Below are 24973 nucleotides of genomic sequence, written 5' to 3' on the forward strand. Positions count from 1 at the left end.
AAGATGACACATGAGGCACACAGTATGTGCTCAATGCATGTGAAAGCCTCCCAGCCCCAGATGTACACACCGGCCTGTAGGGGCCAGCTCTGGCCCTCAGCTCCATGGGACAGAGGTCACCCTGGGAGGAGATGCATCTACTCCAGGGTTCTCTGACCTGGCAGCAAATTAGAATCACCTGGGTACATTTGCAGACATCTGGGATGGGGGTTCCAGATGTCACCATTTAAAATGTTCCCAGGCAATTCTAACATGAGTCAGGGTGAGAACCCAGCACAGGATCACAGATTGTGGAGTTGGAGTGAGGTAGGGATCTCTGTGTGAGTGGAGGAGTCCTTGGAACGGGGTCACTCCTAGCTATAAGAGCTCGGCAAGGCCTTTAAATGTGCCAACTTCAAGGAGCTTTGGTTGCCCCTCAGGGAGGGCGCTGGTTGGGGAATTTCAGGGATTGTGTGAGAAGGTTTTTCTGAAAGGGCTCTGCACTCTACCAAGCACTGAAAGAAAGCAGTGCACTTGTTTGTTGAATCTAGTGTAATAACATTTCACAGATGGGGAAACTGAGGCCTAGAGAGGTGCTGTGGCCTGCTCAGAATCCCACAGCAAGTCTATGGCACAGTTAGGACTCAAACCCTCTGAGGAATGCTTGAATCTGAAAGGTTGACACAGAAAGACTCTTTGAGCTGAGGGACAGATAGAGCACACACCAGAGACCCCAGTCATTGAGCTGTAGTTTGAGAGATTCAAGTAAGACTTAAGAAATAACTTCTTGGCTAGGCGCAGTGGCTCATGCCTGTAATCCCAGCACTTTGGGAGGCTGAGGCGGGCGGATCATGAGGTCAAGAGATCGTGACCATCCTGGCCAACATGGCAAAATCCCGTCTCTACCAAAAATATAAAAATTAGCTGGGCAGCCGGGCGCAGTGGCTCACGCCTGTAATCCCAGCACTTTGGGAGGCTGAGGCAGGCTGATCACGAGGTCAGGAGATTGAGACCATCCTAGTAACACGGCGAAACCCCGTCTCTACTAAAAAATACAAAAAATTAGCCAGGCATGGCAGCATGCGCCTGTAGTCCCAGCTACTCAGGAGGTTGAGGCAGGAGAATGGCGTGAACCCGGGAGGCGGAGCTTGCAGTGAGCCAAGATTGTGCCACTGCACTCCAGCCTGGGCGACAGAGCAAGACTCCGTCTAAAAAATATATATATAAATAATAAAAATAAATAAATAAATAAAAATTAGCTGGGCATGATGGCGCACGCCTGTAGTCCCATCTACTCAGGAGGCTGAGGCGGGAGAATCACTTGAACCCGGGAGGCGGAGGTTGCAGCGAGCTGAGATCAAGCCACTGCAACCCAGCCTGGTGACAGAGAGAGCCTCCGTCTCAAACAAATAAAAATAAAATAAAATAACTTCTGAAGAGGTGAGTGCCATGGAGGTGGTGCCTGGAGTTGGGAGCCAACTCCCAGGCAGTGCCAGGCCAGGGTCGGCTGTTGACCGTGGTCTGAGGTGGCCTCCCCTGAAGAACAAGTAACTCTGGCCAGTGGCTGTAACAGATACCTCCTGAGCACCTGTGTCTCACCCAGGCTTGTCCAGAGCCCAGGACTGAGCCAGTGACACATGCTCAGAATTTACCGAAAGAATTGTGCACCGGGCTCAGACTCAGACCTAGTCCTTCCAGCAGCCCTTACATTGGCCATCCCCTTTTACATTAAGAGAAAACTGAGGCCAAAAACAAGAAGGGAGGCCCCGTGGGGGCCAGAACCTTTACACACCTTAGCCCAGGTAATCTTTTCTACACTGTTAATAAGTAGGATAAATTGCACCTGTTTCGAAGATTCAATAAAATACATTGACTTGGCCCAGATCGCTTACTCTATACCTCTCCTAAGTCCCCAGATGTGACTCCCAGGAAAGACACAAAAAAGGGCTACCCAGAGGGATAAGGTAGTATCCACGGAAGGCCTCCCAGAGGAGGTGGGCCTTCAAATGGCCCCTAAATGACAGGCAGGAGGGAAGGATCTGGGAGGGTATTGGGGGTGGGGTGACATGGGCAAAGGCCTGGAGGTGAGAGTCAGTCATTGATGTGAGAAGAGCAAGAAGTAGAAATGTAAGGAATGGTGGGGAGGGGAGTCAGAGCTGGATGAACAAGTGAGGGTTCAGCTGTAGAGGGTCTGGCCCGCCAGGCTGAGGGCCCAGGCTTTATTGTGCTGGTGGTAGGGAGCCACTGAGGGTGAATAGGGGAGAGCATGTCAGAGCATGCCTCAGAAAGGTGGGAGAAATGCTGGCATGGAGGGCCGCCCCCTGAGTTGGTGGGGTGGCTGGGCTCTGCCAAGGCTATGTGCCAGCTGCCTGGACTGTGTCCAAGAATGGGCACAGTGACTCAACATTGAGAAAATCACTCCCCAGGGAGAAAGGGCCCCGATGAATCACCCAACTGAGGTGGGGAGGCTGGGAGGCCAGGAGGCTGGGGGCTCACTGAGTCACCCTCCAAGAGTTGGTGAGGAGGGGAGCTGCAGAGAGAGATGCCGGCAGTGCAGTTGGGGGCGGAGATTCAGATTAGACCACAGTGAGGGCTGTCGGGGGACTCTGCCTTCCCAGCATTCCCGGGTTTGATCCTCCTGGCCGTCCTGTGAGGGAGATGAGAAAACTGAGGCCCAGGAAGTGGGGGGAGGGGATCCGACCAAGGTCATGCAGCAAGTCGCTGGCAAAGGCCTGGCGAGACCCAAGCGCACCCTACAGTCCAGACCCTTCCCGACGCCCCAGCCGCTTTCATGCCAAGCAGAGGCCTAAGAACCGGGTCGGTCCGATCAGGGAGATGACCCCAGTGACCCACTGAACCCCCGGACGCGGCCCCTCCGGGCAGTCGGCAACTGAGGCCGGGCTGCGCCGCCGCGATGGGACGGCAGGGGGCGCAGGAGCGTCGCGGCTGCCGCAGGCGCCTGAACCCAGAAGCCGCTCTGCGGAGAAACGCGCTCCCGGCGCGCAGGTCCCACCGCTGAACTGCGGACCGTGTGGCCCTGGGGCCTGCACCCTCTCCGGCTCCGGGGACGGCAAAACAGACCTGCCGACTCAGGCCTGAGGGCCCAGTCAGTAGCGGCCGCAGTGTGTGCGCTCGGTGTCTGTGCGCACGTGTCTCCCTCGCAGATGGGCGACTGCTCCAGGGCCTGTCCGTCTCGGAGCGGCCTCCAACATTCTCCCGACATCCCCCTGCCTCCTAGATTGAGGGAGAGGAGTAAGCTCGAGGCTCCTGCGGTGTCCGCGGCCCCTGCCGCCCTTTCCCTTCTCCTTCCCTCCCTACCCCACCCCACTGCGCCCGTCTCTGCCTGGGGCTCTGGCCGGGCCCCGGGCCCCAAAGTAGTGGCCGGGAAACAGGGTGCGATCAGACAGGGTGGAGGCTCTGAGAGCGGCCCCTGCGAGATGCGAGAGAAGTGGCGACCGGGCGAGGGGCAGCGAGCGCAGGCTGACAGCAGGCCAGCTGGAAGGGCCGAGGGAACCCAGGGCGAGAGAGAAGCGCGGTGACAGAGGCCGGGGGTCCGGTGGGGTCGGAGGATCCGACGGGCAGAGAGGTGCGGTCCGCGGTGGCGGGGACATAGGCGGGGCCGGGGCGGGCCGGGGGCGGGCGGGGGGCGGGCCGGGGCGGGGCCGGGGCGGACACTCGGGCGGACCCGGCGAAGCTGTCGCGGACGCGCTGACCGAGCGCAGCGGCCGGGCCGGCGGGCGGGCGGGCGGCTGCGAGCATGGTCCTGGTGCTGCACCACATCCTCATCGCTGTTGTCCAATTCCTCAGGCGGGGCCAGCAGGTCTTCCTCAAGCCGGACGAGCCGCCGCCGCCGCCGCAGCCATGCGCCGACAGCCTGCAGGTAGGGGGGCCCCGCGCTGGGCACCAGGAGAACGGGGTGTCCGGCGAGCGCCGGGCCGGGTCCGCCCGCCCCTAAGCCCCCGAACCCTTCTCAGGGAGGAGACCCCTCCTCTAGTTCTGAATTCTACTCCTGTGCTGGGACGGCAGCGCAGACCAAGAGCCCTTGAAGCCCCGGCTCTCAGTCCAAACGTCACCCCAGACTCTGAACTCCTTTCGGATCCGGGGCTCCACCCCAAGCACTGAGCTTCCAGTCCAAGGTGGAACTGCAGTGCACACTGAGAGCTCTGCCCAAGCCTCAAATTTCTTTTCCTTAGATTAGTGGGGACCCCTGCCCACGCCTCGGAACCTTCACCATATATGTGGGACTCCCGGCACACCTGGACCACCTGAACCCCCAGCTGTCCTCCAGGACCCCACCTCAGAGCCGGCCTCACCCCAAGCCCCAAACCTCCATTCCACAGCCTCAACTGGACACCGCTCAGATTCCCACCCAAACATCTGGACTTCAGTGCTCAGCCTGGACCCTACCCCAGAGTGCAAATCTGTCCTTCCATCAGGGCTTCACTGGCCTCCTCTGTGGGACCCACTCCTCTATCCCTTCCCTCCCTCCTGTGTTGGAGATCTCCAAGCCTTTCCTCGTGGGGGGCCCCTCCTTTTGTTCCTCTCCAGGTACAGTGGTCCCACTTTATTCTCTGGGCTTCTCTGGTTTCTCTTCAAGTGTTTCTGGGCTCTCTAATTTGGTCTATTGCCCCATGTGCCCACCTCTCTTGGTCTGTCTTGGTCTCTCTCATTTCTCTAGGTCTCTATCTTTGTTTTGGGGTTTCTTTCTGCAGCCATCCCTTCCTCTTGTATCTACCTCTGCTTTGCGGTGAGGAGGGGCAGGCTCAGAGAGCAGGGCTAGTGTCCCTGGTACCCCCCGCATCCCATGTTCTCAGGCATGGCATGGTGTGGGCTCACGTGGAAGGGCCTGAACGTGGAGTGTGCTGCCCTCAGGCGGTGCCCAGGGGTCTGAGGTGGTGGGGGGATGATGCAGCGGGCACTGGCTTTTGTAACTTATAAAGCCCCTCATCCCAGCTGCCTTGGTCTTGATGGGGGCGGCTAGGGCTTGAGATAGGGAATAGTAGACTGCAATCTGGTGTCAGTCACCTGCGGTGGGATGTGTCCAGGCTGGGTGGGTCTAGAGTGTATGTGTTTGTGTGAGTGTTCCTCTGTGTGTGCAGCACGGGCTGGGTTGCATGTGTTGTGTGTGTCTTGTGTGTAACCTTGTGTGTTGTACCGTGTATGAATGTGTCATCGAGAGTGGGATTATTTGTGGGGAGATTATGGGAAGTGTCAGAATTGTGGGTCTATGGCATTGTGTGCTATGTGTGGCTGGGGAGGCAGTGTTGTGGCTGTGGAGTGGTAACTGGGTGTGTGGCTGTTGTGTGTGTAGAGAACTTGTATGTATGTGGCTGTATGTCTGTCATTGTACAGTGGAGTTGTAGGGGCAGCTTGCATACAGGGCTCTATATGTAGTTGTGTATGTTACTGGCTGTTGTGTGTGGCCAGGAAGGGTCACTGCAGGGGTCTGATGGTTTCCAGTGGGTCTCTTGTCAGAGAGGAGTTGGGGCAAGGGGTTGCTGTGTGTGCCAATATGTTTGCAGCCTAGGTGGCTGGCTTAGAGTCACTATGGCACATCTTGGGATTGCTTGGGGAATATATCTATTAGGACCTGAGTGCTGGTGTTTGAGTGTCATGTGTCTGTGTGGTGGCTGCTCCTGTGATTCTGGACAGGAAAGGGTTGCAGGCAGGGCTGAGGGGTCTGAGGTGAGGAGCCAGTTGACAAGTGTGTGAGTGTGTGTGTGTGCATGCATGTACGTGTGCATATGGGAGTGGGGTGAGGTGGGAGGAGGCAGTGGGCCAGCAGGGCTGTCTATGCTAAGGGGCTGTGTGTGCCCACAAACGTGTGACATTAAGTGTGCACATTATGCAGGCTGTGTCTGCATGTGTCTCTGTGTCTAGGTGGTGTGCATGTTGAATTTAATTGGATGCATATGCCTGTGGTTGGGGAGGTGAGAGGTGTGTGAGGTGCGTAGTGGGAGACGGTGTGAGTGTGGTGTGAAGTGAGGGTGTGTGAGCTGTGACTTTTTGGTGTGACGTGTGGATTATGTGATCTTTTCTCCCCGTGAGCTGTGTGTGTGTGGTGAGGAGTGAGTGGGGGATGGACAGTGAGCTGGCGGTGTGTGTGTTGGGGGTGTTGAGGACTGTAGAATGTGCTGCGGTGGGAGTGTGTGCATGAGGTGTGTGTGAGGAATGAAGTCTGTAACATTTGAGGCGTGTGGAATGTAGCGGGTGTCCCCATAAATGTCTGTATAGTGACGCATGTGTGCAGGAGGGCTTGGCTGCCATCCTGTCCTTGCTCCCCTCCTGATCAGGTCCCTAGAGATGCCCTGGAATGTTCTCCATGCCCCCCCAACCCCAGCTGCCCCTACCCTTTGCCCTTCATCCTCCTTGCCTTGACCAAGTCCTTTGTTTTGGGTTTCCGGTGGAGCAGGCGCTGGACAGGCGGGCGGCAGGCGATGTCGCGGTCTGGGAACCTTTGTTCTTTTCCTCTTAGTTTGACTGGTGTTTGGGGCCCCTGTTTGGAGGAGGGTGTGGAGAGGATGCACGAGGCAGCAAGGTCACTGTGTTTACTACACCTCTTCGTGCTCCGCAGAAGGGAGGCGTGCGGCGCAGGCGGTGAGGCCTGGGTGGTGTGTCTTTGGTGGCGCCTCTTGGTATAAGAAGAGCTTGGGCTGGGCTTGGAGTTTGCCAGCTCTGCAGTCTTAGTCCATGGTGGCCCAGCGCCCTTCCTGGCTTATGTCAGCGGGCTGAGCAGCCGAGCAGCCAAGCACCCGCTTCTCCAGGTTCACCTCCTCTCGCCCCTTCTCTGCGTGGCTGCAGCCCCTGGAGACAACCAGGAAGACCTCGATTTAGCTCTATTTGTGTTCACTCCAGGTCAGATGGAGGAGAAATAGTCCCCGTCCTCACAGAGATACTTATCTGAAAGGAGAGAGCTATTCACACCTTTGGGGACCCTCTACTCTGACGCATTCTGTAGGGGATGCAGTCTGTAGGGGGATCGAGGTCATACCTTCCAGAGAGAGCTGTGGGAAAACCCTACTGAGCCACCTCCCAGCAGGTGCTTGAGAGAAGAAACATCCAAGATTCCTTGAGATTGGAAGGCTCAGAGAAGTCTGAGTCAGTCAGGGAAGGGGCTGGGGTCGATGCCACAGTGTCACACTCCAGAAGGTTCTCTGAAATGAATAGGCTTGAGCTGGACCTTGAAGGGGGTGTTGGAGTGGGCAGAGAAATGCAGCCTGGGGCTAAGGAAGGTTGTAGCCTGACTGGCAAAAGGGATCTTGCTGACCATTCCCCAGGCAACACTGTCTGGCTTTGGGTAGCCATCCCTGGGCCTCCAGCCTTCTCAAGCTTTCATGGTACCTTTTTTATCCCATTGCCTTTGGCTGGAATTATCTTCATCATCACTGACACTGTCATCTTCATCATCTTTTATGCAGTTCTTTCCAAATTCCAAGGTCCTTTCACAAATGTCTCATTTAGCAGATTAACTCATGCAATTGTCTAAAAGTCTTTATGGAACACCTGCTATGTACCAGACAGGCACAGTTTTAAGTGCCGGGGTCATGGTGGTGACCAAACTGGCCTCATGGAGCTCTTACCTTCTGTGTCCAGACATGCTGTCAGTCGCCCACCCTTTTGTATTTCCCCCAGTCTGGGGCGCCTGGTTCTGTGGGGCTCCGCATGTACACCCTCTGGTGCTGGGGTCTGGCTCCTACCAGAATGTGAGCTCTACAGAGGCTGGGCCTGAGTCTCTCCTCTACCCACCATGTGTGTCCTGAGCTGGGTCTGGCAGAGTCCAGATGCTCACACTTATCATCAGATGACCGGAACTACCCTGTAGGGTTGGCAGCCCAGCTCCGTCTAGGGAAACTAGGGTCCAGCGGAAGAGGGGACTCAAGGCAGCATCTCATCAGGCCCTTCTTTTACCAGTAGCTCCAGAGACCAAGAGGGGTCAGGTGACTGATGCAGGTCTCACAGCAGGGTGGCAGGGCTGGTGTCAGAAGACAGCACTTCTTGCTGCCAGGTTGGGCTCTGGCCCCAGCACCATGCTGCTCTCTGGCTGGCCTCCGTGCTGCCTGCGGCGGGTAAACGATTATTAATGACCCCCCTGGCAAGGAGACAGGAAATGTTTCCCAGCCACAGCTGGGGACCTGCTCCCTGCCAGCCCCAGCTATCCATACCCGCCCTGACCATGGCGTCAGTGCTGATGTTATCTTCGTTCTGCCTCAGTCTTCTTTGCTCCTTCTGCCCATCCCCCCACCTTCCTGATCTTGACATCCTAAGGGTAAATGACGACACCCTAAGGGTAAATGATGAGAAGGTACAGAGCTTTCTTTTCCATATCCCTGTCCCTCACCACTTTCTCCAACCTGACTCATCTCTACCTTCTTCCTTTTCCCACGCCAGCCAGAAGTAGCTCTTCCTCCAGGAAGGCTTCTCTGAATGCACAGCCAGCTCCTCCAGTGGCCACTACCCTGGGCCCGAGGCACTGAGTCCCCCTCATTGCAGACTCTAGTCCTCCACTGATGATTTGCTCTGATGGTCTTAGGGCTGGCCTGGGAACTTCCTGAAGCCTGTCACTAACTGCTGCCTTAGGACTGACATGTGGAGGGTCCTCCCAGATGCCACCTCCAGGAAGTCTCCAGTTTCACCCAGCCCAGGGATTCTTACCTCCTTTGAGCACTCTGGCCTTCCTGTCTGAGTTACACATGTATACTTCCAGGACTTCCTAGGTGGACATTGGTGAACACCTGCTATGTGCCCAGCAGAGAGGGTGGGAAGAGATGAGCAGGATGCAGGCCTTAAAATCCCCACACATTCCCCCAAGCCTGAGCAATGTTGCATCAGCCCCATGGCAGGTGGCACAGACCTGGGTACTAGGGCTGGGGGCGGGGAGGTGGGGAAGCAGGGAGTGATGTTGGTAGAGTGTGTGGTGAGGGCAACGAAGGAGATAAACTCAGGGGCCATGGTAATATAAAGCAGAGACCCCTATTTCAGCCCAGAGAGGGAGGGAGGGGCACGTTGGGGAGCTTCCAGGAGGAAACAAATCTAGACTGAGAGCTAAGGGTCAAGCCAGGAGAAAGTTCTGGACAGAGGGGACAACAAACCTTCTGGTTATTATGAAGGTCTGTTTGTGGCAGACAAGGAGGAGAGCCTGTGGCAGCACCACTCCATGGAGCAGGCCCCTGGGTGCCAGGCGTCTGGGTCCAGGGTATGGGAGTGGTGAAGCTGGCCCAGCAAGATGGTGCAGGACTTGTAAGCCATGTTAAGGACCGCGGACTTGTTCTGGAGGGAAGAGATATAACAGATCAGATCTGCATGTTCGGGAGCTCCCTGGACCATGGTGTGGAGACTGAGGGGGAGGCTGGTGTGGCCCAGGTAAAGGGGGTGATGAGGCCTGGACAGGGAAATGGCTAAAGAATGTAGGGGAGGGAATGGAGTGGCCAGGGCTGGTGGAGGGAGCTGGCCAGCTGTAGACATGAAGGTCAAGGGAGGAGAATGCTGCCCCACCCAGGTGTCTGGGTGGGTTTTGTGCAGTCTCTGAGAGGTATAGGAGGGAAGACAGGGGTTAGTGGCAGATGCCTGGGCCTGTGTCAGGGCTCTTTAAAGACCAAAAGGTCTTGGAAAAGCCTCCAAGGAGGTCATGAGCTTTGAGGTTAAAGAGAGACCTGAAGCCCACTCAGGGCTTCTATAGCCTCACCTGTAACATGGGGAACTCGGGATCTGCCCTGGGCAAAGAGTGTTCAGAATTCAATAATCAAAACAATCTGTGGAATATAATACTTAATAAAATTCAAATCCAAAAATGTCTGAGTACATTCCAAAATGAGTAAAAATGTAAATTTATGAAAATGCTAAACATACGTGATTGTTCTAATGTAAATTGTAAACCTCAGCTGCTTCCCAAAACTTTGGATCAGGCTCCCTTGAAGCTGCTGCCTCTGATGTGGCTACCCCCTGTGGCTTCAGGACCTTCCTGTTCAGCTCCCTTGAGAGGAGCCAGCAGGGCCCCTCCTCTGCAGAGCCTGTACTCTGGCTGGTGGCTTCAGGGGGCAGGCATTCTGCCTTTCCTGTCCCCCACCCTAAGGGAGTTGGCCTTGCATGCCTCCCATCCATGGTTGCCTCTACTGGGGGCTGCCACTGGGAGACAGGAAGGGCATGGGAGTTGCAGGAGCTCAGGGTAAGAGGGGCCGAGAGCTCGTGGTATGGAGGGGGAGCGGGAAGGTAGGGTGGCCAGAAGAATGGAGAGGGCGGGAAGTGAGAGCAAAGGGAGACAGGCAGAGCTGAAGAGCGGTATCACCCCAACATCAATACTGGTATTTCAGAATAGAAAAAGCTGTGCCATTTCCAGAAACATCATAATGTTGAAGTCCAATCTTGCAGTCTCTGAGCTGGGCATTGCTTGGCCCCCACTCTCCAGTATTCTTGCATGAGACCATTTTTCTGGGCTGCATTTTCTCACTTGTAAGAGGAGAAGTTGAGGGTCAATATCTCCCAGCGATATATGAGCTCTAGCTCTAGAAGTATAGGATTTTGAGAATCTGGAATTGTCAGTCTGTGGGGTTCTAACTGGGACAATTCTAGCATTCCTTGACTCTCAGCTCCCAGCCAGGGCTGTGTGGATGCGTGGTTGTGTGATTCCGACATTCTGAGACTTTAAGATGCTGAGGCTCTAGGAGCTAGAGATACGGACATTCTGTGAATCTAGGATTCTAGGATTTGATGGTTTGATGATTCAATGGTTCTAAATGGGGCTGCTGGGAAGAGCTGCAACCACCTGCCTTGTTAATGTCAATGTTCAGTTATTAAAAACATAACAAGAAGCAATGGAGACAGATAGCTCAGAATGGTGGGCGCTCCCTCCACTCCCAGTGAGGGAGGACAGGAGAAGTTGGGCTGGCCTTAGAGGAGAATAGAGACCTTTACAACCTGGGTCACATAGGCTGTTTCTCCTGTCACAACAGAACTGGTGTGTGTACATTCGAGAGACCTGGCACTCTCAAAGCTTGCAGAGTAAGGGGCTCATTTCCTTCAACACTGGCCTCTATTCCTTAACCATTTCAGACTGGGCGGAGAGAGGGGTTGCTACCCTTTCCAAAGTTTCTGGGCAGAAATGGCGGCAGTGGAGGAAGGAGAGGCCTGCTTACCCCTGCCCCTTCCCTGACAGCCTGAGGGGGGAAAACAGGACATGAATACTTCCTGGACACAGACATGGAAATGCATGAAACCCTGCCTGCGAGGGCCCCGCGTCCATAGGGCTCAAACAAGGGCAGAGGCCAGGACAGCCAGTGGGGTCCTGTCAGCACCCTCTCAGTACAGGCTGAGGAGGGAAGACCCTGTTCTTGCCCCAAGGGTGGCAGTGAGAAGGGGTCAAGGAAGGGAGTCCCAGGTCAGGCATCGAAAGTGCTGACAGGTCCTCCCCTGTGTGTGAGGCCACAGTCCAGCCTCGCAGAAGGCCAGCCCAGCTGTCCAGTGTTTCACTGCCTCCTGGGTCCTTTCTATGCCTCAGCACCCAGGCCAGAGTTGGGGAGGGGTCCAGGCTGCAGGGGAGGGTTTCCTTCCAGAGTGCCCACCTCGATAGATCCTTAGAAGCCCAGTACCACTGCACAGGTCCAAGGGCTTCCCCTGCCTGGTAGGTTCACAGACCAAAGCTGGCCCTGATCACACAGCAAAACGGGGCCTGAAATCAGGCTTCCTGATTCCCAGTCCTGGGTGTTCGTTGTTGCCCACAACCTCCCCCACTTCCCCTGGGACACCTGAGGGGCAGGAGTGGAGGCGGGACTCAGGTTAGGGAGCAGAGCCTCTGTCCATCACCCCTCCGTCTTCCTCCTCCCACAGGCCAGAAGCAGGTGTGGTAGTGACAGCTGCCCCCAGTCCTCCACAAGGCTCCATTGTCTCCGGCAGGGAGCCCCTCCCCAGCTGCAGGCCCGAAATGTGCCTCCCTGGGCCCTCCTGTCGTGACCACCCGCTTCCTCCTGCTGCTCCTTCCCTGGTCTCAACTGCACTTGCCCTCGGGCCCTCCCCATCCCTGTGAGGTCTCCATCTGTGGCTCTCTCTGGGTTTAAGCCTCTCTCCAGTGAAAGTTAGATTTGGAAGGGCCCTGGGGGATCACCAAGTCCAACCCTTTTATTCTTCCGATGAGGAGGCCAGCTCAGAGAAAGGAAGGTCCTGTCCAAAGCTGCACAGTAGGCTGGGGCACAGCCCAGTGCCGTGCTCCCTTCAGCGCTGGGTCATGGGTGCACCCTGCCCTTGGCATCAGGCGTCCAGGGTTTGAGGACTGACTGTGATGATCAGCACTAAGCACACAGGCACCTACAGAAACGTGGTGGGGGGCTTCTCTCCTCAGCCCTTCTTCACAGCCCTGAGCTGCCCTCCCTTCCCCTTCTTTGCCCAGCTCCTCTCTCCTTCACTACCCCTGCTGTCTGCTGACTCCTGCCTCTGGCAGACACTGTCCTTGGGATACAGACTAGAGCTCAGGCCTCCATGACTGGGATGCACACCCATGCGCTCAGACACAGACCCGCAGACATATGCAAGCGTATCACGGGGTCTATAAATCCCAGCTGAAAACTGGTCAGACCATCAGGAGGCCACCCTGGAACCCAGTGTCCTCCTCTTCCTGTCAGGCCTCACACACCTCCTCTAGGAAGCCCCTTAGGACCCCTGAAGACTGTCTTCATCCAACTAGCCCCTTTGTGACAACTGAACTCTGTGAGCCTAGGTTCCTCCTGTGACTCAAAGGGCAAGGCTGAGTCCCCCCTTCAGTCCTGGGGCCACTCCTTCAGTGTCTCCAGGAGGGGTTCAGCTTCCTGTTGCTGGGTGGGGAGAGCCCTGAGGTCCCCACAGGACGTGGGACAATGGGGAGGAGGTGACAGATGAGAGGCTAACTCTTCCCTAAAGCAGACTCTACCCTCCCCGACCTCCCTGGCTGGTGGCTTGGACACAGCCCTGGCCTGTTGGCCCCTTAGGACTAGGGTCCTGGTCTGACCCCACAGTGCGGAGGTCTGGGAATCAGAAGCCCTGGTTCTCCAGCAGCAGTTCTCTAACTGGCAGCTAGGGAGTCCAGGCCTCCAGGGCACTGGTACGTTATTGGTGGGTTGGTGCAGATTCCAGTGTCCAGGAGGGGTGAGCTGAACTTCTGTGGCCTGGGGGGCCTGTGTATAAGAGATAGGAGAGTGGTAAACACAGGCTGGGTGGGATTATGGGGAGCTGGGAATACCTAGCTGAGACTCCCCTCATCCTAGCCACTTTCTCCACACTTAAAATTGGCTGGAGGGGGAACCAGAAATTGGGTGGGGTTGGGGAGGGACAGGAGCCAGCAGCCCGCCTCCACCTCGGGGCAGTGCCTCTGCTGGGGGGCAGGAACCTGTCCTGGGAGTGGTGGGAGGCCTGAGAGGGGAGCTGGATTCTGCCGTGAAACTGGCACTCCCTCCTGTCAGGGGAGGGGAGGGGCTGTCCCTGGCTGCTCAGCAGGTGGCCCATCTGGCTGTGGGTGGAAAAGAGGACTCAGGCTTTGTGGATACAAGGGACGGCCCTGGGGTCAGGCACTTATCTCAACCCTCGTCATTTCCTCTGCCGGACACAGCTGGGTGAGTGGGGTCATTGCACAGAGGGAAGGAACAGGCCAGGGCCAATACATACCAGGCCCTACAGGAGAGTCAGGCACATGGGTGACCTCACCACACCCTGGGCTGCAGTCAGTACCTCATAGAGGCCCAGCCACACACCACAGTCACTGCAGGAGATGGCCACACCTAGACCATCACACCACACACAGACCAAGTCTCCCCAGGTGACACTCAGGCCCAGCTGCAGGCGCAGCTAAGAGGGAAGACCCTGCAGGAAAAAGGGACACGTGGGACAACCAGGCACCCTGCCTCGGCCACACCACAAGCCTCCGCACACCAGGTGCAGCTCCTGTCACCCCTACGGTCAACCCAAGGAGAGCCAGAGATTCCAGCAGTCGTGGGCAGGCATCCAGTGCCCAGGCGAGAAGAGGGGGACACCAGCAGGGAACCCAGAACCTCCTCCATACCAGACTGTGCCCTCCCCCCAGCTCACAGAAGGAGTGCCTCAGGCTGTTTATTTCCTAGCAGGGACTAGCAGGGATGGGTGTCTCATCCCCCTCCCCCTCCCAGTCCCCACCACACGATGCTGAAGCTGCCAAATCAAATCAGCCCCTGCACCCGCGCCAGGCTGGCATGGCGGCCAGCAGCTGACGGGAACGAAGCCAGGCTCAGAATATCCCGCCGCCTGTCCAATGCCTGGCTAGGCTTGTTGGGTGGGGGTGGGGAGGGGCAGCAGCCTGGCAGCCAGGCCCTAGGCAGTGCCCCTCAGAGAGGCTGGGGGTTTGGAATGCCACGGGATGGTGGGCTTCTGGAGAACGAGTGAGCAGGTCCCTGTTGTGTCTCCAGGCTGCTGTGGCAATGTCTCCACTGCCAGCATTCCGGGAGCTGTGGAAGCGGTGCCGGTGGGATACAGGCTGGGGGGTCTGATCCCAGTCCAGATGATTGGGTGCCAGGCTGGGGCAGGGGCTCCCACATGCGCTCACATTCATTTGAGACTCACAACACCTGGCCTGGAAGCCCCTTGGTTGTCTGTGAGTAAAGGCCCAAATCACTGTGGAGGCCCAGTGACTATGTGAGGTGGACATTATGGATCCCATTTTACAGATAGGGAAACTGAGGCTTTGAGAGGGCTAGTGGAGCTCCCTGGAGAGAAGCAGAAGTGGAGGAGGCCTCAGAAAGAGTAAAGAGGTGGTCATTTCCACTCCTTAGGAGCCCTAAGTGGAAAGAAGGAATATGGCTCTGTCCTCAGAGTCAAGGAACAGAGAATATGGCAGAGCCAGAGGTGCCTATGGGAAGCAGAGAATAAGGAGGGAGTCTGGGGAGAGAGCAAGGTGCAAGCGGGCAAGGCGTCCTGGAGGAGGGGGCCATCCATGGGCCTGCTGGGGGCTAATGGGAGGGCAGGCTAGGGAGAAGGGGAGAAGGCCTGGCCGGCCTCAGCCCCTGACCTTCTTGTCTCTGCAGCCAGCCTGGACCCCCTTGCAAAGGAGCCAGGACCCCCAGGGAATAGAGACGACCGACTGGAGGTGAGAGCTCAGTGGAGGGAGAAGTGGGTGGGCTTGAGGGGATGGGGCGCAGACTGAAGATCAGTCTGAGTGGTGCCCTCCCCCTTGGGAGGACGGGGAGGCTGGAGTCACATCCCAGCCCCAGCCCTCCAGACTAGGACCACCCCCATATCAAGGCCATCTCCCCTCACCCCATATATCCCCAGCCTGGAAGTCCTCCCATGAGGATTCCTCCTCCCAACTCACCTGGGAGTCACTCCAGACTACTCCCTTGTCCTCCCCACTCTCACCCAACAATTCCCTGTTGATTCTCTGCCCTGAGTATTTCCCGAGTTCCTCTCCTCTCCATTCCACCGCCTGTTTGGGTCCAGGCCCCCTCAACTCTCCCCTGGGTCACTCACTGGCTGCTTGCTTTCAGTTTCCCCCATCCTCCACGTGGCCACCAGGAGGATCTTTCTAATGCACAGACCTGAACTTGTCACTCTCTTGCCCCAGAATCCTCCATACTCCCCATCCCCATGTCCCCCTCTGCAACCCCAGTCTGGCCATTGTCCCCCTTCATCCATTGCTGCCTCCCCCAAACTATTCCCGCTGGCCTCTTCCCCCCTCAGCTTCCTAAATCCTTCGGGGATCAGCTCTAGCCTCCTCTCCTCTGGGAAGTCCTCTCTACCCCTTGACCATGGGACCAAGCTCGCTCATGCTCCCTCCTCTGAGCTCTCCTGCCCTGGCAGTCAGATGCTGGGGTGCTCTGCTGTCTGTCGCCCACTGTGCTGTGCCACGAGCACCCTGTTTTCTCCATCACGTGACTCTGTATGTGTGTCTGCCTTGCCTTCTCTGCACTGTGAGCTCCCTGAGCCTGGGGACTATGCTTTCTTCATTCCTGAACCTTCTACCACTCTTGGATGGGTACCGGTGCAGCGCTCAGCCCGCGCATTTCCTGCCCTATGAGGGGTGCCATCCCCACCCCCCAACCATGCCTTCCTTCCCTGTGAGGAGTGCCTCATAGGAATCTTCAGTGCTCAAAGGGGCCTTGACGAGCAAACAAGGTGGGCTGCTGATGTTGAAGATCGGCACAGAGGAGGGTGTGTGTGTGTGTGTGTGTGTGTGAACTGGACCCACAGCCAGAACAGCAAGAGTCTGCCCAGGCCCGGCTGAGAGGGAGAGGAAGATGCTGCTTATATCAGTGTGTGCCAGGAGCCTTTGACACCCCCCTTGTTTAATTCTTACAACATCCCTATGAGGTAGGGGCTGCCATTATTCCTGTTTCACATTTGGGGAAGCTGAGGCCCAGAGGGGTCATGCAGTGAGTGAATTGGAACAGAGCTAGGAGTGGAGCCTAGAGGTGTCTCAGGCTCGAGGCTCACTCTTTCCCGGCCCCTGAGTAAGATGGTGCCTACACAGGGCCTGGTGCACAGGAGGGGCTCAGCACAGGTTCCCAGCTGGGACACAGGGCCAAGACATGAGAATGTGCCTCCAATTGGGACTGGGCCCTGCTGCTGGGAGCTGGCAAAGGGAGATGGGAGGGGAGGGCCTGGAAAGCCATTATTAATTTATTTACTGCCATGGCATTCCCCATGGGGCGGGGCTCCCCCCAGAGCTGGGACAGATGGTGTTCCTGGGAGCCTGCAGTGTCTCAGCAGCCTCAGCCACATGCCAGGAAAGACTAGATTTGTCATCCACCCAGGGAGCCATGAGAGGAGGGGTTTGGCGAAGCTGAGACCCTCCTGGGCAACCAGGGCTGTGCCCCAAGGGAAGGAGTGTGGCTCCAGGCTCCCTGCTCTGCCTCTGGGGCAGCCCCTGCTGCCTAGGCCATAGGTCTGCCCTCTGCAGGTTCAAGTTCTGCTCCTTGTTCAGCTCCACCGGCCTCGTCCTTCCCATGAAGCTTCCCTGGGTCGGCCCCACCTGTTCCTACCCCTGTATTCTCTCTGCCTTTCCTTGAGCTGGGTCCTGCTGCCTCCTCCCTCTGACCGAGGATCCGGAGCCATGAGCTCCTCAGCCCTCAGCTCTGTCCTGACCCCATCCCCACACGTATCCCAAAAACAGTTAGTGTCTGCCTGGGCTCTTGGCAGGGCCTGCTGGATTTCTGGGTTCTGCCAGCACCCCACCCGAGTGTCCAGGTCTATACTCAACCCTGCTGGGAAGAGAAGGGCTGCCTGAGGGGATGCTCCCAACATTGAGAGGGCAAGACTGGAGAGAGTGGGGACCTGAGGGCATTGCTCAGACCATAGGGACAGCTGGAGAGAAAAGGGACTGGGGAGCCTGAGGGGCCCTATTGTCAGGGTGGAGCTGGGAAGCCAAGATGGCCTCATATAGTGGACAAGTCACGGGGTCAGATGAGCACAGGTTCAAGTCCCAACTCCCTTGCTTCCTAGGTGTGTGGCCTTGTGCCTGCCACTTAACCAGCCTGAACGTCAGTCTCCTCACCTGCCAGGCAGGGATAAGAACCTCTATCATGGCCGGGCACAGTGGCTCATGCCTGTAATCCCAGCACTTTGGGAGACTGAGGCGGGCGGATCACAAGGTCAGGAGATCAAGACCATCCTGGCTAACATGGTGAGACCCTGTCTCTACTAAAAATACAAAAAATTAGCTGGGTGTGGTGGCGGGTGCCTGTGGTCCCAGCTACTCGGGAAGCTGAGGCAGGAGAATGGCATGAACCCGGGAGGTGGAGCTTGCAGTGAGCCGAGATCGCGCCACTGCACTCCAGCCTGGGCAACAGAGCGAGACTCTGTCTCAAAGAAAAAAAAAAAAAGAACCTCTATCATTATTGGACGTAATCACTGTTATTCGACATTACCACAACAGAGCTGTTGGGAGAAGTTACAAAACCTGTATGTGTGGGGTGCCTGGCGCAGGCCTGGCACATGGCAGGTCCTTGGGGAGAGTTAGCCTCCTCCCTGTTCCCTCAAGGGTGCCATCCTTAGAGCCAGGACTAGGCTGTACCCCTGTGAGACAGGGTGCTCTGCAGAGCTGGGCTGAGGCTTATAGAAGTTCTATGGGCATGGCACGCTCTCCTGGCACTGGCTGGGTAGCAGCCAAGAGAGCAGAGCTGCCAGCACCCAACCCCACCAAGCAAGCATGTATTCAGCACACCCTCCTGGGATGGTTCCCTAGCCCCTGTGCCAGCAGCTGGCTTGGAGGAGGGGCTCTTCCAGCTCAGCCTGGCATCCTCCTTCAGGGCCAGGCCTCCGCGTCATTACTGCCTCTCTGAAAGTTGGGGCTGGGGCCGTTCAAGTTGGTGAACTGACTCAAGTTGGTGAGTCAATGCCCTCTTTGTGATGGCTCTCAGGGCCCAGGTGGGGGCTTGGGAGCCCTAGCTGGGGTGGGGGCATGGGGAGAGGCAGACGTGAATGAGGGCACTGTCGTCCACAATAAGTACCGAAATGCACCGCCCAACACCGGCTCCTCTATTGCTGCCCTTGGGACAAAGACCACACCCCTTGGCAGGGCACTGCTGGCCTTGCCTGCTGGGTCCCCTCATGTCCCCTCATGCCCTGAGACATCCAGCGCTCCAGCCACATTGTTGTGTTCACTCCCAGCACACAGCAGCTCCTCCTGCCTCCCTGCCTTTGCTCACACTGACCACCTGTCTGGAACATCTTTCCTTTCTTTCTCCACCTACTCTCTTTTCAAGGCCCAGATGAAATGTCACCTCCTTTGTGACATTCTCTCAGACTAGTCCCTCCACCTCAGGCCGAGCCAGTCTCCTCCCTTCCCCGGGCACTCACAGTTCCCATTTCCCTGAGCCCACAGTTGGGAAACCTGTTACCCCACATGGTGCTATGGGTAATGTGTCCTTCCCCATGGGATTGTAAACACCCAGGAAACAGAGACTGAGGCTGAGTCTTCTTTGTCTCTCTTGGGCCCATATGGTGCCTGGTAAAGGCCTGGTATACAGTAGATGGTCAATAAATACTTCTTGAATGAACAAGAGTGGCCGTGAGTAGGGCTGGAGTAGTTCCAAGAAGGGGCGCAGTTGGGTTGGGTGGTCTTGGAGACTTGGAGGAGGCAACCTTGGAACTTTGAAGGATGGAGAGGGTGAAGGGCACTGACCAAAGAAGCCAGAGAGCAGCTAGGCAGTCAGAGAGGTCCGTGAGGTCAGCTTCTGACACCAGCAGCTAAGGACAACCAGGACGAGAACAGGACTGGGAACAAGCAGATAGAGGAGCCTGGAGCAAGGACTCAGCCCCAGAGGGGTCTGCAGGAGACTGGCTCATGCTCAGAACCCAGCTCCAAAATGCTCTGCCTGTGAGTCCTGGGCTGAGGAAGTCTTGGTGCCAGAGTCAAGGTGAGGCTGAGGCCACCAGTGAATATGTGGGCCCAGCTGCGGGGGTAGCACTAGTCAGGGGCAGGAGCCAGGCTGGAGGGGGTATTGCCATTGCTGCTGCGGGTGCATCAGGGCTTCACTGGGGAAGGAGCAGCTTGTGCGAGAGTGTGGGCAGGAGTGGGAGGGGAGAAGGCTCTGAATATAGGAGAATAGCTTACCAGCAAGGAGCCCTGGGGTGAGGCTGGAGGGGCCGCAGTGGAGGCAGCACTTTTCAGCTTACCTAACATTCTCGAGTGAGTGCTCCTAACTGCCAGATGGGCTGCCTCCTCCTGGATTCTGCACATCAGGAGCCAGTGGCCTCTACAATGCCCCATGGCCCCAAGGGAGTGGATGCCAACAAGTTGGCCATAGCATCTGGCATCCATGGGGGTCCTGAGGCCCTGCCACTTGTCTGTGCCCACCTGTCTGGCTGCACGGGCCTGGGGCGTGCAGGGACCTGGGGCCGGGGAGGCGGTCTCAGCTACCACTCCAGCCTGTCTCTCTGCCTGCCCATCCACTGCCCACATCCCTGGCTGACTAAGCAAAGACAGAGATGGGCATCTCAGGTCCTGCCATCAGAGAAACCTAGTCCAAAGGAGGAGGCATCAAGCACGAGGGACTTATACCCAGAGAAGACACACACTGAGACCAGGCCAGGCTCACAGGCAGGCCTAGGCCCAGGGAGGGCCAGCTCTGTCAATGACCTGGAGTTGAGACTTAGGGAAAGGCAGGAGCTAGCTCAGAGGCGCAGGCAGGTCGATGGCAGTGCCCAGGCCAGATGCTGTGGCCCAGGGCTGAGGTTCCTCCAGCTGGCTCCGCCCCCCCACAGTCCCGCCTGGCCTTTGGCTGTAAACACTGAGAGAACAAGTTCCGTTTCCCGGGAAATATTTATCTTAGGCTGTGTGAGAAGCGTGTGCACTGGCCTCCATATGTCCTTCCTGCAGACTGACTGGGGCAGAAGGAGAGGGGGCTTGGCAGCGCCCTTTTTGGGGGCTGTCCATGGGGCTAGGAGGGAAGGGTGTGCCAGAGGCCCCTGCCTAGAGCCTGAGTTCGAGTGCTGGCTGAGGGAGAGGTGGGAGCAGATGAGAGAGAAGCCTGTTTTCTCCAAACCCCACAGATGTCCTCCGCCTCTCTCACATTCCTTTCTTCTTCCTGGTCCATCCTGTCTCCTCCAGGTTCCGGCTCCAGCCTGGTGTCCCCTCCTCAGGCTGCCTTTTCCTCCTCCTCCTCCTCCCTGTTTCCTAGCTCTCAACCGCTTCGTCTGGGAAGTCTTCCTCAACTTTAAACCCTCGAACCCTTGTCCTCTGCCCTCCATCTCCCACTCCTCAGGCTTCCAGCAGCTTCATGTGGAGCTCTGTAGATCAGCATTGGGCTGGTCCTGTCCTCCAGTTGTTCAGCCACTGTAACAGCTTTGTGCAGGCTGCCCTGGAGCCCTGTTCTGGGAAGCACAGGCCTGGACACCCTGGGACTGGGTCAGAGCCCAGAGCTGATCTCCTCTATCCATCCCAGCAGAGCCAGCACCAGTGCAGACACATGGGGTATCCAGGTTGGTGGACTGGGGGAGGATGGAAAGTCCCATGGATCCAGCCAGAATATTAGAGTGGGGAGGCAGAGGGCCCAGGGTTCCTGCTGGCCAGCCGCTGGGCTTAGGGGTGTGTATCCCAGACAGGCCAGGCCTGCCGGGGGCCCTGACAACAGGAAATCCTTGAAGGAACAAGCAGAGGCTGAGGAATCTGAGCACAACAACAGGAAACAGCCGTGACACGGGGCAACAGCCCTGGCGACTGCCCAGTGGGGTGGGGACGAGGGGCCGAGCCTGTGGGACCCAGGGTAATGCCAAGAGGGACAGTGAGACACTGTGGGACAGGGGGCATTCTGCACGTGTGACACGGAGCTTATGACATGTAATATCTAGTATGTGACCATGATCACAGGGTACTGTGTGGTGTGTGGGTGAGTCACTGAGTATGTGACACTGGATGTGAGGCACTCTATGATAGCAGATGTGTACACAGTGGCTGTGCCACCAAGTGTGTGACACTGTGACACTGTGTGATATTGATTGTGTGATGCTGATACCAAGTGTGTGACATTGCACATTGCCTGCTACCACTTATGTGACACTGAAAGTGACAATGAGCACATGGAGAGTGTGACTCCATGAAAATCAAATACAGAAACATGAGCAAATGATGCTGCAGTAGGAGGTATGGTCCTGAGTCTGTGGCTCGAGTGTCTGACACTGAATTGTGACACTGAGTGTGTCCCAAACATATGATCTAGTGAGGCTGAGTGTGCAAAGGAGTGACATGGAGTGATAGCAAGTGTGTGGAAGTGGGCGTGTGATGCTGTGTGACCCTGGGCCTGACATTACATGTGTGATACTCTGTAATAGTTGTGACAGTATGCAGTGTGCACACACAACACTGTGTTGGACACTGTCATGGGAAGGCACCGATGGGTTCAGGCAGGAAAGTAACACCGTCCAAAGGATGGTTTTAAAAGATTGCTCTGGCCAGGTGCAGTGGCTCACACCTATAATCCCAGCACTTTGGGAGGCTGAGCCGGTTGGATCACCTGAGGTCAGGAGTTCAAGACCAGCCTGGTGAAACCCCGTCTCTACTAAAAATACAAAAATTAGCCAGGCGTGGTGGCAGGTGCCTGTAATCCCAGCTACTCGGGAGGTTGAGACAGGAGAATCACTTGAACCCGGGAGGCAGAGGTTGCAGTGAGCCAAGATTGCACCATTGCACTCCAGCCTGGGTGATGAGTGAAACTCCACCTCAAAAAAAAAAAAAAAAAAGAAAAGAAAAGAAAAGAAAAAGAATACTCGGGCTGCAGAGTATGTATATGTGCGAGTGTGCATGGTGCGTGGCAGGGGAGGGGAGATAAGTTAGGGGGAGGCAGATAGGAGGTGGGCAGAGCAATTGGAGGCTCCTGCAGCTGCCCACGCAGGAGATGGTGGTGCCTGTGCTAATGGAATGGCAGAAGAGTTAGAGATATGGAGCAACTTTGGAGATATTTGAAAGTAGAAATGACAGAACTTGCTGATAAATGAGAAGATGAGCAAGAGGGGAAACCAGAGAACAATTTCCAGGGTTCTGGCTTGAAGAACCAAGCGATGGATGGTGGAGATGTTTCTGAGATGGGCAAAGGCAAGTGGGAGGGTCAGCACTAGTGGGGTGGGAAGACAAGGAGGCAGAAATTGAGTGAACTGTTTTGGACATGTTAAGGGAAGCATCCAGATGAAGGTGTGCAGTGGGCAGCGGGGCCAGGCTGGGGATACACCTGGGAGTCGACAGGCATGGGGGTTTGTTAAGGTCGTGGACCTGGCTCAGATAATGGAGAAAGGGAGCTTGGCAACAGAAAAGGTGGGGACTGAGGACCAAGCCTTAAACCCTGCGTGTTCCATTGTCTAGAGGCCGGGGAGGTGAGAAGGAGCAGCAATGAGACAGAGGAGGAGGGCTAGGGAGGCAGAGGAGACCAAGGGTGTGAAGTCAGAAGCCAAGCCGGCAAAGAGGCTCAAGTGGGAGGGAGGGACGGTGTGTGGTTGGTGCTGGCCCACAGGCAAGATGGGAACTAGAAGATTGTGCTGTGCTGGGCCCTGTGGGTGAGTCAGGCTAATGGGAGCCATTTCAGTGATGTGCTGGAGCCAGAAGTCAGACTGGCCTGTGTGGGACAGTCAGGGAGGTGAAGACGTGAGCCTGCAGAGCCCTTTGGAGATGTTGGGCTGTGAGGGCTGCAGAGAAGGACATGGTCGCTGAAAAGGGACATTACATTTTTTTATTATGGATGATTTTAAGCAGACACAATACCAGAGAGAATAATATAGGAAACTGCCATATACTCATCACTCCAGTTCAACAGTTGCTGGGATTTGGCCTCATTTCTTCCTCTCTTCCCCACTACCTGTTCTTTCATTTTTCTTTGCTTAAGCTTAAATTTTTTTTAAATTGTGGTAAAATGTACATAACCTAAACTTTACCATCATAACCATTTCTAAGTGTACAGTTCAGTTGTGGTAGGTACATTCACACAGTTTTGCAACCAATCTTCAGAATTCTTTCTTCTTCTCAAACTGAAACTCTGCACCTATTAAACAACAGCCCCCTATCCTCCTCTGTCTCCAGCTTCTGGCACCCACTATTCTACTTTCTCTCTCTATGACTTGGACTACTCTAGATACTCCAGGTAATTGGAATCATGTGGCATTTGTCTTTCTGTGACTGGCTTTTAAGTTTACTTAGCATAACGTCCTCAAGTTTTACCCATGTTGCAGCATGCGACAGGATTTCCTTCCTTTTTATGGCCACATAATATTCCAGTGTATGGACAGATCACATCTGTCCAGCACCGGACACTTGGGTTGCTTTCACATTTTGGCTATTGTGAATAATGCTGCTATGAATGTAAGTGTACGGATATCTCTTCAAGATCCTGCTTCCAATTCTTTCAGATGTATACCTAGAAGTAAGCTTGCTGGATCATACAGCCATTCTATTTTTTGGTTTTTGAGGAACTGCTGTACTGTTTTCTGTACCTTTTTACATTCTCACGGACAGTTTCTCCACATCCTTGCCAAAATGTGTTATTTTCTGTTTTTTTTTTTTTTTTTTTTTTTTTTTTTTTTTTAAATGGTAGCCATCCTAATGGGTATGAGGTGACATTTCATTGTGGTTTTGATTTGCATTTCCCTAATTATTAGTGAAGTTGAGCATGTTTTCATGTGTTGGTTGGCCACTTGTATATCTTCTTTGGAAAAATGTTGATTCAAGTCCTTTGCCCACTTAAAACATTGGGTTGTTTACTTTTTTGTTATTGTTGAATTGTAGTTCTTTATATATTCCAGATATTACCTCTTTATCAGATAAAAGCTTTGCAAATATTTTTCTCCCATTTCATGGGTTGCTTTGCTGAAATATTTTAAAGCAAATCCCAGACGTGATGTCATCTCACCAAAGGTAGACTTTTTTTTTTTTTTTTTTGGTTGGGGGAGCTTTCCGGTGAAGACTGAAAAACCTGCTAGACAAATTCTAAAATAGATGAAACGTTGGATTTTTGTTTTTTAAGGCTAGGAGGACCTGGATGATGCTGAGATGTAACAGTGACACAGAGCCAGTGTGGAACTGTGTCTGGTGCTGTGTGAGGGTGACATGGTGGCTTTGGGAACATGGGTGCAGCACTGAAAATATAGGAGACTCCGAGTGAGGGTGACAGTGAGAGATTACTGTATGTGTGGCCCTGTGACAACCAGTGATGTGGGACAGTGGGATGCTGGGGACACTGAAATGACTGTGTGTCACCAAGCAGGTGGGACCTGTTCTGTGAAGGCCACAGGGATCATGTCTCCTTGCGTCGTCCTGGTTGATGAGTGTGACATAGTGCAGGACTCTGCATAACAGTGAGAGGGACTGAAGCTGTGCTATAGGTGACAGGGCTGCATGTGATTCAGGTGGGCTCAGCCCCAGCCCCAGTTGCTGAGCATGGGAGGGAGCATGAACATTGTAGGGTAGATGAGGAGAAACATTGAATGGGGACAGAAATGGTGTCTGTGCCCAGATGCGAGCTCCTCTCTTCTCTGAATACCAGGAAGGCTTCCTAGAGGCAGGATGTGGGCATTTCAGCAGGATGTCATA

General features: G+C 55.6%; 1 protein-coding gene and 1 non-coding gene across 5 annotated transcripts in view; one reads left to right on the forward strand and one right to left on the reverse strand.

Annotated features, from left to right (window-relative positions):
- The window catches only part of PDE2A (phosphodiesterase 2A), a 100987-nt gene that overhangs the window by 29855 nt on the left and 46159 nt on the right, over positions 1 to 24973 (forward strand). The window contains exons 1-2 of one of the 4 annotated variants that reach the window (XM_010366885.2): positions 3659 to 3859; positions 14991 to 15052. In XM_010366885.2, the coding sequence (XP_010365187.2) occupies positions 3841 to 3859; positions 14991 to 15052 (81 nt within the window). In that variant the 5' untranslated portion in view covers positions 3659 to 3840. Of the gene's footprint in view, positions 1 to 3652; positions 3860 to 14990; positions 15053 to 24973 lie in introns of those variants that run through there. The other 3 variants (XM_030917465.1, XM_030917464.1, XM_010366884.2) reach the window with 3 other exon arrangements.
- Positions 24329 to 24390, reverse strand: LOC115893735. Its single transcript, XR_004053792.1, has one exon. It is a non-coding gene; the product is annotated as a U7 small nuclear RNA (small nuclear RNA).

Source organism: Rhinopithecus roxellana, chromosome 15 (assembly GCF_007565055.1).
Source record: "Rhinopithecus roxellana isolate Shanxi Qingling chromosome 15, ASM756505v1, whole genome shotgun sequence".
In the NCBI taxonomy this organism is placed as follows: Eukaryota; Metazoa; Chordata; class Mammalia; order Primates; family Cercopithecidae; genus Rhinopithecus; species Rhinopithecus roxellana.